The 14,183-nt window shown below is 40.1% G+C and overlaps 1 protein-coding gene across 1 annotated transcript in view; it reads left to right on the top strand.

Moving 5' to 3' along the window:
- The first annotated feature begins 1,771 nt into the window (after positions 1-1,771).
- LOC121540838 (solute carrier family 15 member 5-like) overlaps positions 1,772-14,183 on the top strand; it is a 74,297-nt gene continuing 61,885 nt past the window's right edge. The window contains exons 1-2 of the mRNA XM_041849952.1: positions 1,772-1,945; positions 3,139-3,359. Of these exons, the coding sequence (XP_041705886.1) occupies positions 1,891-1,945; positions 3,139-3,359 (276 nt within the window). The 5' untranslated portion in view covers positions 1,772-1,890. The remainder of the gene's footprint in view (positions 1,946-3,138; positions 3,360-14,183) is intronic.

Genomic DNA, 14,183 nt, shown 5'->3' with positions numbered 1-14,183 from the left:
CCGTGTCTTTGTGAGACGTGGTGTGGGTGAACCGGATTATCTCTGTCACACCCTGCTATGGGACTCTAGTTGTTGAGCCAGGGTGTGTTTGTTCTATGTGGTGTGTTTCTATGTTGGGGGTTCTAGTTCGAACTATTTCTATGTTTTGCCTGAGTGACTCCCAATCAGAGGCAACGAGTGTCAGCTGTTGGCTGGTTGTCTCTGATTGGGAGCCATATTTAAACTGTCTGTTTTCCCTTTGGTTTTGTGGGTTTTGTTCCGTGTTGGTCATTGATACCGTTGGACGTCACGAGTCGTTTGTTGTTTTGTGCTTTATTAAATAAAGTAACATGTTCGTTCATCACGCTGCGCATTGGTCTACTTCTCTCCCTGACGATCGTGACAATCTCCGCATGCGTAGTTCCCACCGTAAAGCATGGAGGAGGAGGTGTTATGGTGTGGGGGTGCTTTTCTGGTGACACTGTCTGTGATTTATTTACAATTCAAGGCACACTTAACCAGCATGGCTACCACAGCATTCTACAGCGATACGCCATCCCATCTTGTTTGGGCTTAGTGGGACTATCATTTGTTTTTCAACAGGACAATGACCCAACACACCTCCAGGCTGTGTAAGGGCTATTTTACCAAGAAGGAGAGTGATAGAGTGCTGCATCAGATGACCTGGCCTCCACAATCCCCCGACCTCAACCCAATTGAGATTGTTTGGGATGAGTCGGACCGCAGAGTGAAGGAAAAGCAGCCAACAAGTGCTAAGTATATGTGGGAACTCCTTCAAGACTGTTGGAAAAGCATTCCAGGTGAAGATGGTTGAGAGAATGCCAAGAGTGTGTAAAACTGTTATCAAGGCAAAGGGTGGCTTGAAGATTCTCAAATATAAAATATACTTTGATTTGTTTAACACTTTTTTGTTTTCTACATGATTCCATGTGTTATTTCATAGTTTTGATGTCTTCACTATTATTCTACAATGTAAAAAATAGTAAAAATAAAGAAAAACCCTTGAATGAGTAGGTGTGTCAAAACGTTTAACTGGTAGTGTATATCAATGACTTTTGAGTATTTTGTCTTTTGTATTGCACTGGCCTGAACTATAATCCTATGTATTTTGTAACAAGATACTTTTGAGACCTGTAATTTGTAAAAACATTGTTGTTTTAAAATACAAATATTTTTTCTATACCATTTTATATAGGGGTTTGTGACTTTGTGTTCCCCTTTCATCCTGCATTGGTATCAGAAGTTTGAAGGCACTATGGTTTGATAAGAGTGTCTGCTAAATGACAAAAATGACTAGCCGATTTGGTTATGGGTGCCAATATTAATGTGGAGATCACAGGGCCTGCATTTAATTCCAAAAGGTTTTCCCTTGTAATGGAAATTACCATCAAGGACTCATCAAGTCAATTAGTAAATGAACATTATTAATATTCATGCCAGCGGAAAGGTTACAACAAACTCTGCACACTCAGTCCAGGTGGTCAGAAGCTCAACCAGGACGGTCCCTTCAGTCCTCTTATGTACTGCTACATAAAAAAGCTACATAGGCATGGTTCATAGGGTTGGTTCCTGCAGCTGACTGGCTGTTATCGAGCAATGCCTCCTATCTTAACTTCCAGAACATATTCCGGGCGTTCGGCCAATTTTCTGAGGAGGAGGTCACAGTCACCTGCACGAACCAAGATAGAGTGAGAGAAGATGCAATTCAAGGCTATCTCTTCAGAACATAATGTTCCCTCACACCCTCAACCCTGGTTGTTATGTTGTCCTCTCAGGTTCTACTGACTGGTGAACCTGAAGTGGACGGTAGTGTTTCTGGGTATCACTTACATCCAGCAGTCAGTGGCCAACAACCTGGGCTTCATCATCCCCTTCATTTCTGTGCTACTGATGCTCATCACCATACACATGGTCCACAACAACCTCATCTTCAGGCCCAAGAAAGGTAACACAACCTCAACCTCACCTTCAGGCCCAAGAAAGGTAACACAACCTCAACCTCACCTTCAGGCCCAAGAAAGGTAACACAACCTCAACCTCACCTTCAGGCCCAATGAAAGTAACACAACCTCAACCTCACCTTCAGGCCCAAGAAAGGTAGCACAATCTCAACCTCACACACAGACTGTGTCTCACCTTTGTGTTACAGTGTATGTATGTACCTATGTTTATGCGATCTATTCTATTATTGATGTGGTTGTTGGGGTCTATTCTAGTATTGATGTGGTTGTTGTGGTCTATTCTAGTATTGATGTGGATGTTGTGGTCTATTCTAGTATTGATGTGGTTGTTGGGGTCTATTGTAGTATTGATGTGGTTGTTGTGATCTATTCTAGTATTGATGTGGTTGTTGTGGTCTGTTCTAGTATTGATGTGGTTGTTGTGGTCTGTTCTAGTATTGATGTGGTTGTTGTGGTCTATTTTAGTATTGATGTGGATGTTGTGGTCTATTCTAGTATTGATGTGGTTGTTGTGGTCTGTTCTAGTATTGATGTGGTTGTTGTGGTCTGTTCTAGTATTGATGTGGTTGTTGTGGTCTATTCTAGTATTGATGTGGTTGTTGTGATCTATTCTAGTATTGATGTGGTTGTTGTGGTCTGTTCTAGTATTGATGTGGATGTTGTGGTCTATTCTAGTATTGATGTGGTTGTTGTGGTCTGTTCTAGTATTGATGTGGTTGTTGTGGTCTGTTCTAGTATTGATGTGGTTGTTGTGGTCTATTCTAGTATTGATGTGGTTGTTGTGGTCTGTTCTAGTATTGATGTGGTTGTTGTGGTCTATTCTAGTATTGATGTGGTTGTTGTGGTCTGTTCTAGTATTGATGTGGTTGTTGTGGTCTATTTTAGTATTGATATGGATGTTGTGGTCTATTCTAGTATTGATGTGGTTGTTGTGGTCTATTCTAGTATTGATGTTGATGTTGTGGTCTATTCTGGTATTGATGTGGTTGTTGTGGTCTATTCTAGTATTGATGTGGTTGTTGTGGTCTATTCTAGTATTGATGTGGTTGTTGTGGTCTATTTTAGTATTGATGTGGTTGCTGTGGTCTATTCTAGTATTGATGTGGTTGTTGTGGTCTGTTCTAGTATTGATGTGGTTGTTGGGGTCTATTCTAGTATTGATGTGGTTGTTGTGCAGGCAGTTCCCTGTTGACCACTCTGGGGGTGTTCCTGAACTCTCTGAAGATGTGCTGCCTGCACTACCGCCACCTGAGTGGGGGCGTGGCCAGCTGGCTGTACTGTACCAAGGAGAACAACGGGGGGCGCTACAGTAAGACGCACGTGGAGAACGTCAAGGTCCTGGCCAGGCTCTTTCCCCTGTACGTCTTGCAGATACTGTACCGAGCCTGCATCACTCAGGCAAATTTGCTAAAATTTCTAAAAACCTGTTTTTGCTTTGTCATTATTGGGTATTGTGTGTAGATTGATGAGGAAAGACAACAATTTAATCCATTTTAGAATAAGGCTGTAACGTAACAAAATATGGAAAAAGTGAAGGGGTCTGAATACTTTCTGAATGCACTGTATGTTGCCTTTGAGAGGGTTTTGAATATCACTTAACGAGGGAAACATTTTATTTGGTCTTCACCTCAGGAGCAATTTGGAATTGTAATCACTATTTAAAAATTCAATGTAAATTAATATTAAGAGAAGAACGTGTTAGGTTTGAGACTAAAACACATTACACAATGAGCAAAAATAGACAACTGCTCAGGAATATACCTCAAATAAGTTGATTACATTCCATGAGAAATATACCACATATTTTAATAGAGGTTAAAAAACATTATATCTTGAGATCATATGTGTGCACTCCTACCATTTTTAGACATCATTCCATCTCCTTCACATTTTGTTAAGATGATCTTTCAGTTCAGGAGGATAAAACGTCATGCCGTCAAAGGAGAGGTGTGGTTGGCAGCGCAGGATGGGGAGGACACAGGCTCAGGAGGGGTCATAGAGAGTCTTAAGACCCTATAGGGAGAGAGATGAGAGAACTGTTAACAAATGAAGACTTCCAAAGCTCAAACACATTCCACCAACATCGGGAGAAAGGCCAGATATGATACTTTGAGAGACATTCTTCTGTTGATAGACCAAGTGATGTCACCTGGAGAAATGGATGTGAGTCCTCTGTGTGTGAGAGCTGCTCCAGCTCAGTGCTTCTCTTCCTCAGCTCAGCTATCTCCTGCTCCAGTTGCTCCAGGAGTCCTTTAACCCGTCTCACTGCAGTCTTCTCCTGGCCTCTAATCAACCTTTTCACCTCAGTGAGTATTCTCTCAATGGACAGTAAAGATTGTCTCATACTTGCTAACTTCTGCCTGTATAGAGCATGTTAACTCACAGAGAGAGAGGAGGGGGTCAATTTCCACTGTTACTGGACTCAAGATAACCTGTTCCCCAGTGTGGCGCTCTAACAGGTCTTTTTTTTAAATCACTTTGGTAGAATTTTCACAAGTGTGGTAAAATTTCACAACTTTAAGTACAAAACTCAAAACAGATCATCAAAAAGGCTGGTTTTTCTTTTTCAAAATTTGTAAGTACATTTTCAATTGACTAAGTACAAAACACACAATCACACAGTAACTTTTTCACCAAACCTAATCAGTGTTTCATCTAGAAATACCTTTCATATAAAGTAAATGCCTTTCACAATGCAATGCTCACAATACTTTTCATATGATTCTCTTCTCATTTGTTTAAATACATTTAATCCAACTGTGCTTAATGGTTAATCACTTAACCGTTTGGTAAACCTATAGATTTTAAACTGGTTTGTGTACTATATAAGGACTGAGAACTACAGAAATAAAATGTGTTTGTAAAGTATAAACATCTAGATAACATGTATGATACATGATAACCATACATAATACATGGGCCACATTAAAGAGGTCAGAGAGGTCAAAGAGGTGGGCATGGGTCTCATCAAAGAGGTCAAAGAGGTGCATTTACAGTAAATGACATTGTAATGCATATAAATTCACAAAACATGTTACAGTATTCTTACAGTATGATGTATTGACAGTATACTCTGTTCTACCCTCAGAATTGACAGAACACCCCATGGTGGTGGCCGTGTGCTGACCGACCAGCAGGAGTGGGCAGTGGTGGAAATGGTGAGAGCCAGGAATGACATACGTCTGTCTGAAATAAAGCAGGCCATTGAGGAGAATGATGACACCTTTGCCAATGTGGCATCCATAAGCCTACCAACAATCACTCGCCTTTTGAAGAGGCACCAGGTATCTATGAAACACATTTACCTGGAGCCTTCTGAGAGAAACAACTGTGGGCCGAGTATGCTCAGGTACAGCACTATATACTGTATTACTGTTACTATTAATGCACATGCTACTTCACAATATCATAATGGAACTATACTGTACAAAGAACTAACTAATGAAGCAACCACTAACATTACAGTATGATATTCTAATCTTATAACGAGGCAACTACTAACATTACAGTATGATATTCTAATATTCAAATGAGGCAACCACTAATATTACAGTATGATATTCTAATATTCTAATGAGGCAACCACTAACATTACAGTATGATATTCTAACATTCTAATGAAGCAACCACTAACATTACAGTATGATATTCTAATATTATAACGAGGCAACCACTAACATTACAGTATGATATTCAAATGAGGGAACCACTAACATTACAGTGTGATATTCTAATATTCTAACGAGGCAACCACTAACATGACAGTATGATATTCTAATATTCTAATGAGGCAACCACTAACATTACAGTATGATTTTCAAATATTCAAATGAGGCAACCAGTAACATTAAAGTATGATATTATAATATTCAAATGAGGCAACCACTAATATTACAGTATGATATTATAATATTCAAATGAGGCAAACACTAACATTACAGTATGATGTATGATATTATAATATTCAAATGAGGCAACCTCTAACATTACAGTATTATATTCTAATAATAATTACGAGGCAACCACTAACATTACAGTGTGATATTCTAATATTCTAACGAGGCAACCACTAACATTATAGTATGATACTCGAATATTTGAATGAGGCAACCACTACCATCACAGTATGATATTATAATATTCAAATGAGGCAACCACTAATATTACAGTATGTTGTTATAATATTCAAATGAGGCAACCACTAACATTATAGTATGATACTCGAATATTTGAATGAGGCAACCACTACCATCACAGTATGATATTATAATATTCAAATGAGGCAACCACTAATATTACAGTATGATATTATAATATTCAAATGAGGCAACCACTAACATTACAGTATGATGTATGATATTATAATATTCAAATGAGGCAACCTCTAACATTACAGTATTATATTCTAATAATAATTACGAGGCAACCACTAACATTACAGTGTGATATTCTAATATTCTAACGAGGCAACCACTAACATTATAGTATGATACTCGAATATTTGAATGAGGCAACCACTACCATCACAGTATGATATTATAATATTCAAATGAGGCAACCACTAATATTACAGTATGATATTATAATATTCAAAATGAGGCAACCACTAACATTACAGTATGATGTATGATATTATAATATTCAAATGAGGCAACCTCTAACATTACAGTATTATATTCTAATATTCTAATGAGCCAACCACTAACATTACAGTATGATATTGTAATATACAAATGAGGCAACCACTAAAATTACAGTATGATTTTCTAATATTCTAACGAGGTAACCACTAACATTACAGTTTGATATTCTAATATTCGAACGAGGCAACCACTAACATTACAGTATGATATTCAAATGAGGCAACCACTAACATTACAGTGTGATATTCTAATATTCTAACGAGGCAACCACTAACATTACAGTATGATACTCGAATATTCGAATGAGGCAACCACTACCATCACAGTACAACATTATAATATTCAAATGAGGCAACCAGTAACATTACAGTATGATATTCTAATATTCTAATGAGGCAACCACTAATATTACAGTATGATGTTCAAATATTCAAATGAGGCAACCAGTAACATTACAGTATGATTTTATAATATTCAAATGAGGCAACCACTAATATTACAGTATGATATTATAATATTCAAATGAGGCAACCACTAACATTACAGTATGATATTCTAATATTCTAATGAGGCAACCACTAACATTACAGTATGATATTCTAACATTCTAATGAAACAACCACTAACATTACAGTATGATATTCTAATATTATAACGAGGCAACCACTAACATTACAGTATGATATTCAAATATTCAAATGAGGCAACCAGTAACATTACAGTATGATATTATAATATTCAAATGAGGCAACCACTAATATTACAGTATGTATTATAATATTCAAATGAGGCAACCACTAACATTACAGTATGATATTCTAATATTCTAATGAGGCAACCACTAACATTACAGTATGATATTCTAACATTCTAATGAAACAACCACTAACATTACAGTATGATATTCTAATATTATAACGAGGCAACTACTAACATTACAGTATGATATTCTAATATTCTAATGAAGCAACCACTAACATTACAGTATGATATTCTAATATTATAACGAGGCAACCACTAACATTACAGTATGATATTCAAATATTCAAATGAGGCAACCAGTAACATTACAGTATGATATTATAATATTCAAATGAGGCAACCACTAATATTACAGTATGATATTATAATATTCAAATGAGGCAACCACTAACATTACAGTATGATATTCTAATATTCTAATGAGGCAACCACTAACATTACAGTATGATATTCTAACATTCTAATGAAACAACCACTAATATTACAGTATGATATTCTAATATTATAACGAGGCAACTACTAACATTACAGTATGATATTCTAATATTCTAATGAAGCAACCACTAACATTACAGTATGATATTCTAATATTATAACGAGGCAACCACTAACATTACAGTATGATATTCAAATAGTCAAATGAGGCAACCATTAACATTACAGTATGATATTATAATATTCAAATGAGGCAACCACTAATATTACAGTATAATATTATAATATTCAAATGAGGCAACCACTAACATTACAGTATGATATTATAATATTCAAATGAGGCAACCACTAACATTACAGTATGATATTCTAATATTCTAATGAAGCAACCACTAACATTACAGTATGATATTCTAACATTCTAATGAAGCAACCACTAACATTACAGCCTAGTTACACAGGTGTGATTTACCTTTTGACAGATGAAACCCTACATCAACTAATGATGACTCTTATGGGAGGAAGTGAGCATTTCACATCTTAAGATAAATACAATGATACTTCCTTTGTGTGTTGTACTTAGTCAATTGAAAATGTGCTTAAAGTTTTGAAAAAACAGCCTTTTTGATGATCTGTTTTGAGTTTTGTATTAAGAGTTAAGTATATTAAGTTTTGTATTAAGATAAATTTTACCCCCATACTTGTGAAAATAGTACAAAAGTGATTATAAAATCTATAATACATGGATACTTCCTTAAATGTACTTATTTTGTGTTATGCAATTATGTTATTGAAACAGAATAAGTCTAATGAGAGAATAAATAAGTCAAGTCCAACCATTACCTCTCTCCTCTTTCACATCCCTCTATCATCACTCCATGGGTGTGTCCCATGGATAGAACAGCGCCGGAGAAGATGGCTGCCGTTTTACAGCCCTCTAACCAATTGTACTATTATGTGTGTTTTTCCGCGTTATTTGTAATTTATTTTGTACATAATGTTTCTGCCATCGTCTCTTATAACCAAAAAGAGCTTCTGGATATCAGGACAGCGATTACTCACCTCGTATTGACGAAGATTTTTCTTCAACGAGGTGGCCGCGAAGGATATCCTACAGACACCCGACAAGACCCAAATCCCCGTCATTCGCATGAGGAAGAGACTGAGATATCGTGGACGTAGGTCGGGGTGCCTTGTAAGGATCCGACGGCGAGCGAGTAAACTGCCGCTCCCATCAATCCTATTAGCCAATCTTCAATCATTGGAGAACAAATTGGATGACCTAAGATTACGGTTATCCTACCAACGGGACATTAAAAACTGTAATATCTTATGTTTCACCGAGTCGTCGCTGAATGACGACATGGATAACATACAGCTAGCGGGCTATACGCTACATCGGCAGGATAGAACGGCTGACTCCGGTAAGACAAGGGGTGGCGGTCTGTGAATATTTGTAAACAACAGCTGGTGCACAAAATCAAATACTAAGGAAGTCTCGAGGTTTTGCTCGCCTGAGGTAGAGTATCTTATGATAAGCTGTAGACCACACTATTTACCAAGAGAGTTTTCATCTATATTTTTCATAGCTGTCTATTTACCACCACAAACCAATGCTGGCATTAAGATTGCACTGAATGAGCTGTATAAGGCCATAAATCAACAGGAAAACGCTCATCCAGATGCAGCGCTCCTAGTGGCCGGGGACTTTAATGCAGGGGAAACTTAAATCCGTTCTACCTAATTTCTACCAGCATGTTAAATGTGCAACCAGAGGAAAATAAACTCTAGACCACCTTTACTCCACACACAGAGACGCATACAAAGCTCTCCCTCGCCCTCCATTTGGCAAATCTGACCATAACTCTATCCTCCTGATTCCTGCTTATTAGCAAAAACTAAAGCAGGAAGCACCAGTGACCGGTTAATAAAAAAGTGGTCAGATGCGCAGATGCTAAGCTACAGGACTGTTTTGCTAGCACAGACTGGAACATGTTCGGGGATTCTTCAGATAGCATTGAGGAGTACACCACATCAGTCACTGGCTTCATCAATAAGTGCATCGATGATGTCGTCCCCCACAGTGACCGTACGTACATACCCCCAACCAGAAGCCATGGATTACAGGAAACATCCGCACTGAGCTAAAGGGTAGAGCTGCCGCTTTCAAGGAGCGGGACTCTAACCCGGACGCTTATAAGAAATCCCGCTATGCCCTCAGACGAACCATCAAACAGGCAAAGAGTCGATACAGGACTAAGATTGAATCGTACTACACTGGCTCTGACGCTCGTCGGATGTGGCAGGGCTTGAAAACTATTACAGACTACAAAGGGAAGCACAGCCGCGAGCTGCCCAGTGACACAAGCCTACCAGACGAGCTAAACCACTTCTATGCTCACTTCGAGGCAAGCAACACTGAAGCATGCATGAGAGCACCAGCTGTTCCGGATGACTATGTGATCACGCTCTCCGTAGCCGATGTGAGTAAGACTTTTAAGCAGGTCAACATTCACAAGGCCGCAGGGCCAGACGGATTACCAGGACATGTACTCTGAGCATGTGCTGACCAACTGGCAAGTGTCTTCACTGACATTTTCAACATGTCCCTGACTGAGTCTGTAATACCAACATGTTTCAAGCAGACCACCATAGTCCCTGTGCCCAAGGACTCTAAGATAACCTGCCTAAATGACTATCGACCCGTAGCACTGACGTCTGTAGCCATGAAGTGCTTTGAAAGGCTGGTCATGGCTCACATCAACAGCATTATCCCAGAAACCCTAGACCCACTCCAATTTGCATACCGCCCTCAACAGATCCACAGATGATGCAATCTCTATTGCACTCCACACTGCCCTTTCCCACCTGGACAAGAGGAACAACTACGTGAGAATGCTATTCATTGACTACAGCTCAGCATTCAACATCATAGTGCCCTCAAAGCTCATCACTAAGCTAAGGATTCTGGGACTAAACACCTCCCTCTGCAACTGGATCCTGGACTTCCTGACAAGCCGCCCCCAGGTGGTAAGGGTAGGTAACAACACATCTGCCACACTGATCCTCAACACAGGGGCCCCTCAGGGGTGCGTACTCCCTGTTCACCCACGACTGCATTGCCAGGCACGACTCCAACACCATCATTAAGTTTGCCAACGACACAAAAGTGGTAGGCCTGATCACCGACAACGATGAGACAGCCTATAGGGAGGAGGTCAGAGACCTGGCCATGTGGTGCCAGGACAACAACCTCTCCCTCAACGTGACCAAGACAAAGGAGATGATTGTGGACTACAGGAAAAAAAAGAGGACTGAGCACGCCCCCATTCTCATCGACGGGGCTGCAGTGGAACAGGTTGAGAGCTTCAAGTTCCTTTGTGTCCACATCACCAACGAACTATCATGGTCCAAACACACCAAGACAGTCGGTGAAGAGGGCACGACAAAGCCTATTCCCCCTCAGGAGACTGAAAAGATTTGGCATGGGTCCTCAGATCCTCAAAAAATTATACAGCTGCACCATCGAGAGCATCCTGACTGGTTGCATCACCGCCTGGTATGGCAACTGCTTGGCCTCCGACCGCAAGGCACTACAGAGGGTGGTGCGTACGGCCCAGTACATCACTGGGGCCAAGCGTCCTGCCATCCAGGACCTCTATACTCAGGCGGTGTCAGAGGAAGGCCCTCAAAATTGTCAAAGACTCCAGCCACCCCTAGTCATAGACTGTTCTCTCTGCTACCGCACGGCCAAGCGGTACCGGGAGTGCCAAGTCTAGGTCCAAAAGACTTCTCAACAGCTTCTACCCCCAAGCCATAAGACTCCTGAACAGCTAATCATGGCTTCCCGGACTATTTGCACTGCCCCCCCCACCCCATCCTTTTACGCTGCTGCTACTCTGTTAATTATTTATGCATAGTCACTTTAACTCTAACCACATGTACATATTACTTCAACTACCTCAACTAGCCGTTGCCCCCGCACATTGACTCTGCACCGGTACCCCCCTGTATATATAGCCTCCCTACTGTTATTTTATTTTACTTCTGCTCTTTTTTTCTCAACACTTTTTTTTGTGTTGTTTTATTTTTACTTTTTTGTTAAAAATAAATGCACTGTTGGTTAAGGGCTGTAAGTAAGCATTTCACTGTAATGTCTGCACCTGTTGTATTCGGCGCATGTGGCCAATAAAATGTGATTTGATTTGATTTGAATAATCTCTCCTTCCTCCTGAAGTGCAGCACTCGTTCACTACTCCCCACAAATGTAAAAGCATTGGATTGGTGTTGGCATGGGATAGAGGGAGTTTACATATACCAGTCATTTCCTATTAAATATATGAAGGGAAGCGGACAAGTTAAAAAGGAGTTAATTGTTACACACCCCACGTGTCCTGATAAGTACAGGAATGAAACCATATTGAGGTTGTCTGCTTTCTATATGGTTTATTCTATATGGACTATCAATACAAGTGACCATTTAGAATGTGACCCAGTTCAATGGGTCTTGAGAGAACTGGGGGATGTCAGCTATGAAGTTGTCTAAACACAACTGGAATATAATTTGTTTGTGATTCATTGTTAATGGATTTTCCATTAGGAACCTAACACAACAACACACATAACACACAACCAATAAAAACAAAGGGGGAGGAAACCACTAAAGTCATTACCATATTGTCATTTTCTAATGACAGGGAGAAAACATGTAAAATCTAGAAGACTACTTTAGATCTGGTCAGAAGAAGCCTAGTGCACCATGTAGGGAACAGGGTGTCATTTGGGACAGAGTCAGTAACTCACCTGGGTATGAATTCTTTTTATTTTTTATTTTTTATTTCACCTTTATTTAACCAGGTAAGCCAGTTGAGAACAGGTTCTCATTTACAACTGCGACCTGGCCAAGATAAAGCAAAGTAGTGCAATAAAAACAACACAGAGTTACATATGGGGTAAAAAACATAAAGTCAGAAATACAACAGAAAATATATATACAGTGTGTGCAAATGTAGCAAGTTATGGAGGTAAGGCAATAAATAGGCTATAGTGCAGAATAATTACAATAGTATTAACACTGGAATGCTAGATGTGCAAGAGATTATGTGCAAATAGAGATACTGGGGTGCAAAAGAGCAAAATAAATAACAATATAGGGATGAGGTAGTTGGGTGGGCTAATTTCAGATGGGCTGTGTACAGGTGCAGTGATCGGTAAGGTGCTCTGACAACTGATGCTTAAAGTTATTGAGGGAGATAAGAGTCTCCAGCTTCAGAGATTTTTGCAATTCGTTCCAGTCATTGGCAGCAGAGAACTGGAAGGAATGGCGGCCAAAGGAGGTGTTGGCTTTGGGAATGACCAGTGAGATATACCTGCTGGAGCGCAGACTACGGGTGGGTGCTGCTATGGTGACCAATGAGCTAAGATAAGGCGGGGATTTGCCTAGCAGTGATTTATAGATGGCCTGGAGCCAGTGGGTTTGACTGACGGACATGTAGTGAGGACCAGCCAACAAGAGCGTACAGGTCACAGTGGTGGGTAGTGTATGGGGCTTTGGAGACAAAACGGATGGCACTGTGATAGACTACATCCAATTTGCTGAGTAGAGTGTTGGAGGCTATTTTGTAAATTACATCGCCGAAGTCAAGGATCGGTAGGATAGTCAGTTTTACGAGGGCATGTTTGGCAGCATGAGTGAAGGGAGGCTTTATTGCGAAATAGGAAGCCGATTCTAGATTTAACTTTGGATTGGAGATTCTTTATGTGAGTCTGGAAGTTGAGTTTACAGTCTAACCAGACACCTAGGTATTTGTAGTTGTCCACATACTCTAGGTCAGACCCGTCGAGAGTGGTGATTCTAGTCGGGTGGGCGGGTGCCAGCAGCGTTCGATTGAAAAGCATGCATTTAGTTTTACTAGTGTTTAAGAGCAGTTGGAGGCTACTGAAGGATTGTTGTATGGCATTGAAGCTCGTTTGGAGGTTTGTTAACACAGTGTCCAATGAAGGGCCAGATGTATACAAAATGGTGTCGTCTGCGTAGAGGTGGATCTGAGAGTCACCAGCAGCAAGAGCGACATCATTGATATACACGGAGAAAAGTGTCGGCCCAAGAATTGAACCCTGTGGCACCCCCCATAGAGACTGCCATAGGTCCAGACAACAGGCCCTCCGATTTGACACACTGAACTCTATCTGAGAAGTAGTTGGTGAACCAGGCGAGGCAGTCATTTGAGAAACCAAGGCTATTTAGTCTGCCAATAAGAATGCGGTGGTTGACAGAGTCGAAAGCCTTGGCCAGGTCGATGAAGACGGCTGCACAGTACTGTCTATTATCAATCGCGGTTATAATATCGTTTAGGACCTTGAGCGTGGCTGAAGTGCACCC

This window comes from Coregonus clupeaformis, unplaced genomic scaffold (genome assembly GCF_020615455.1).
Source record: "Coregonus clupeaformis isolate EN_2021a unplaced genomic scaffold, ASM2061545v1 scaf1586, whole genome shotgun sequence".
Taxonomy (NCBI): domain Eukaryota; kingdom Metazoa; phylum Chordata; class Actinopteri; order Salmoniformes; family Salmonidae; genus Coregonus; species Coregonus clupeaformis.
The sequence above is the reverse complement of the archived record's forward strand: the minus strand, read 5'-3'. Positions and strand labels throughout refer to the sequence as shown.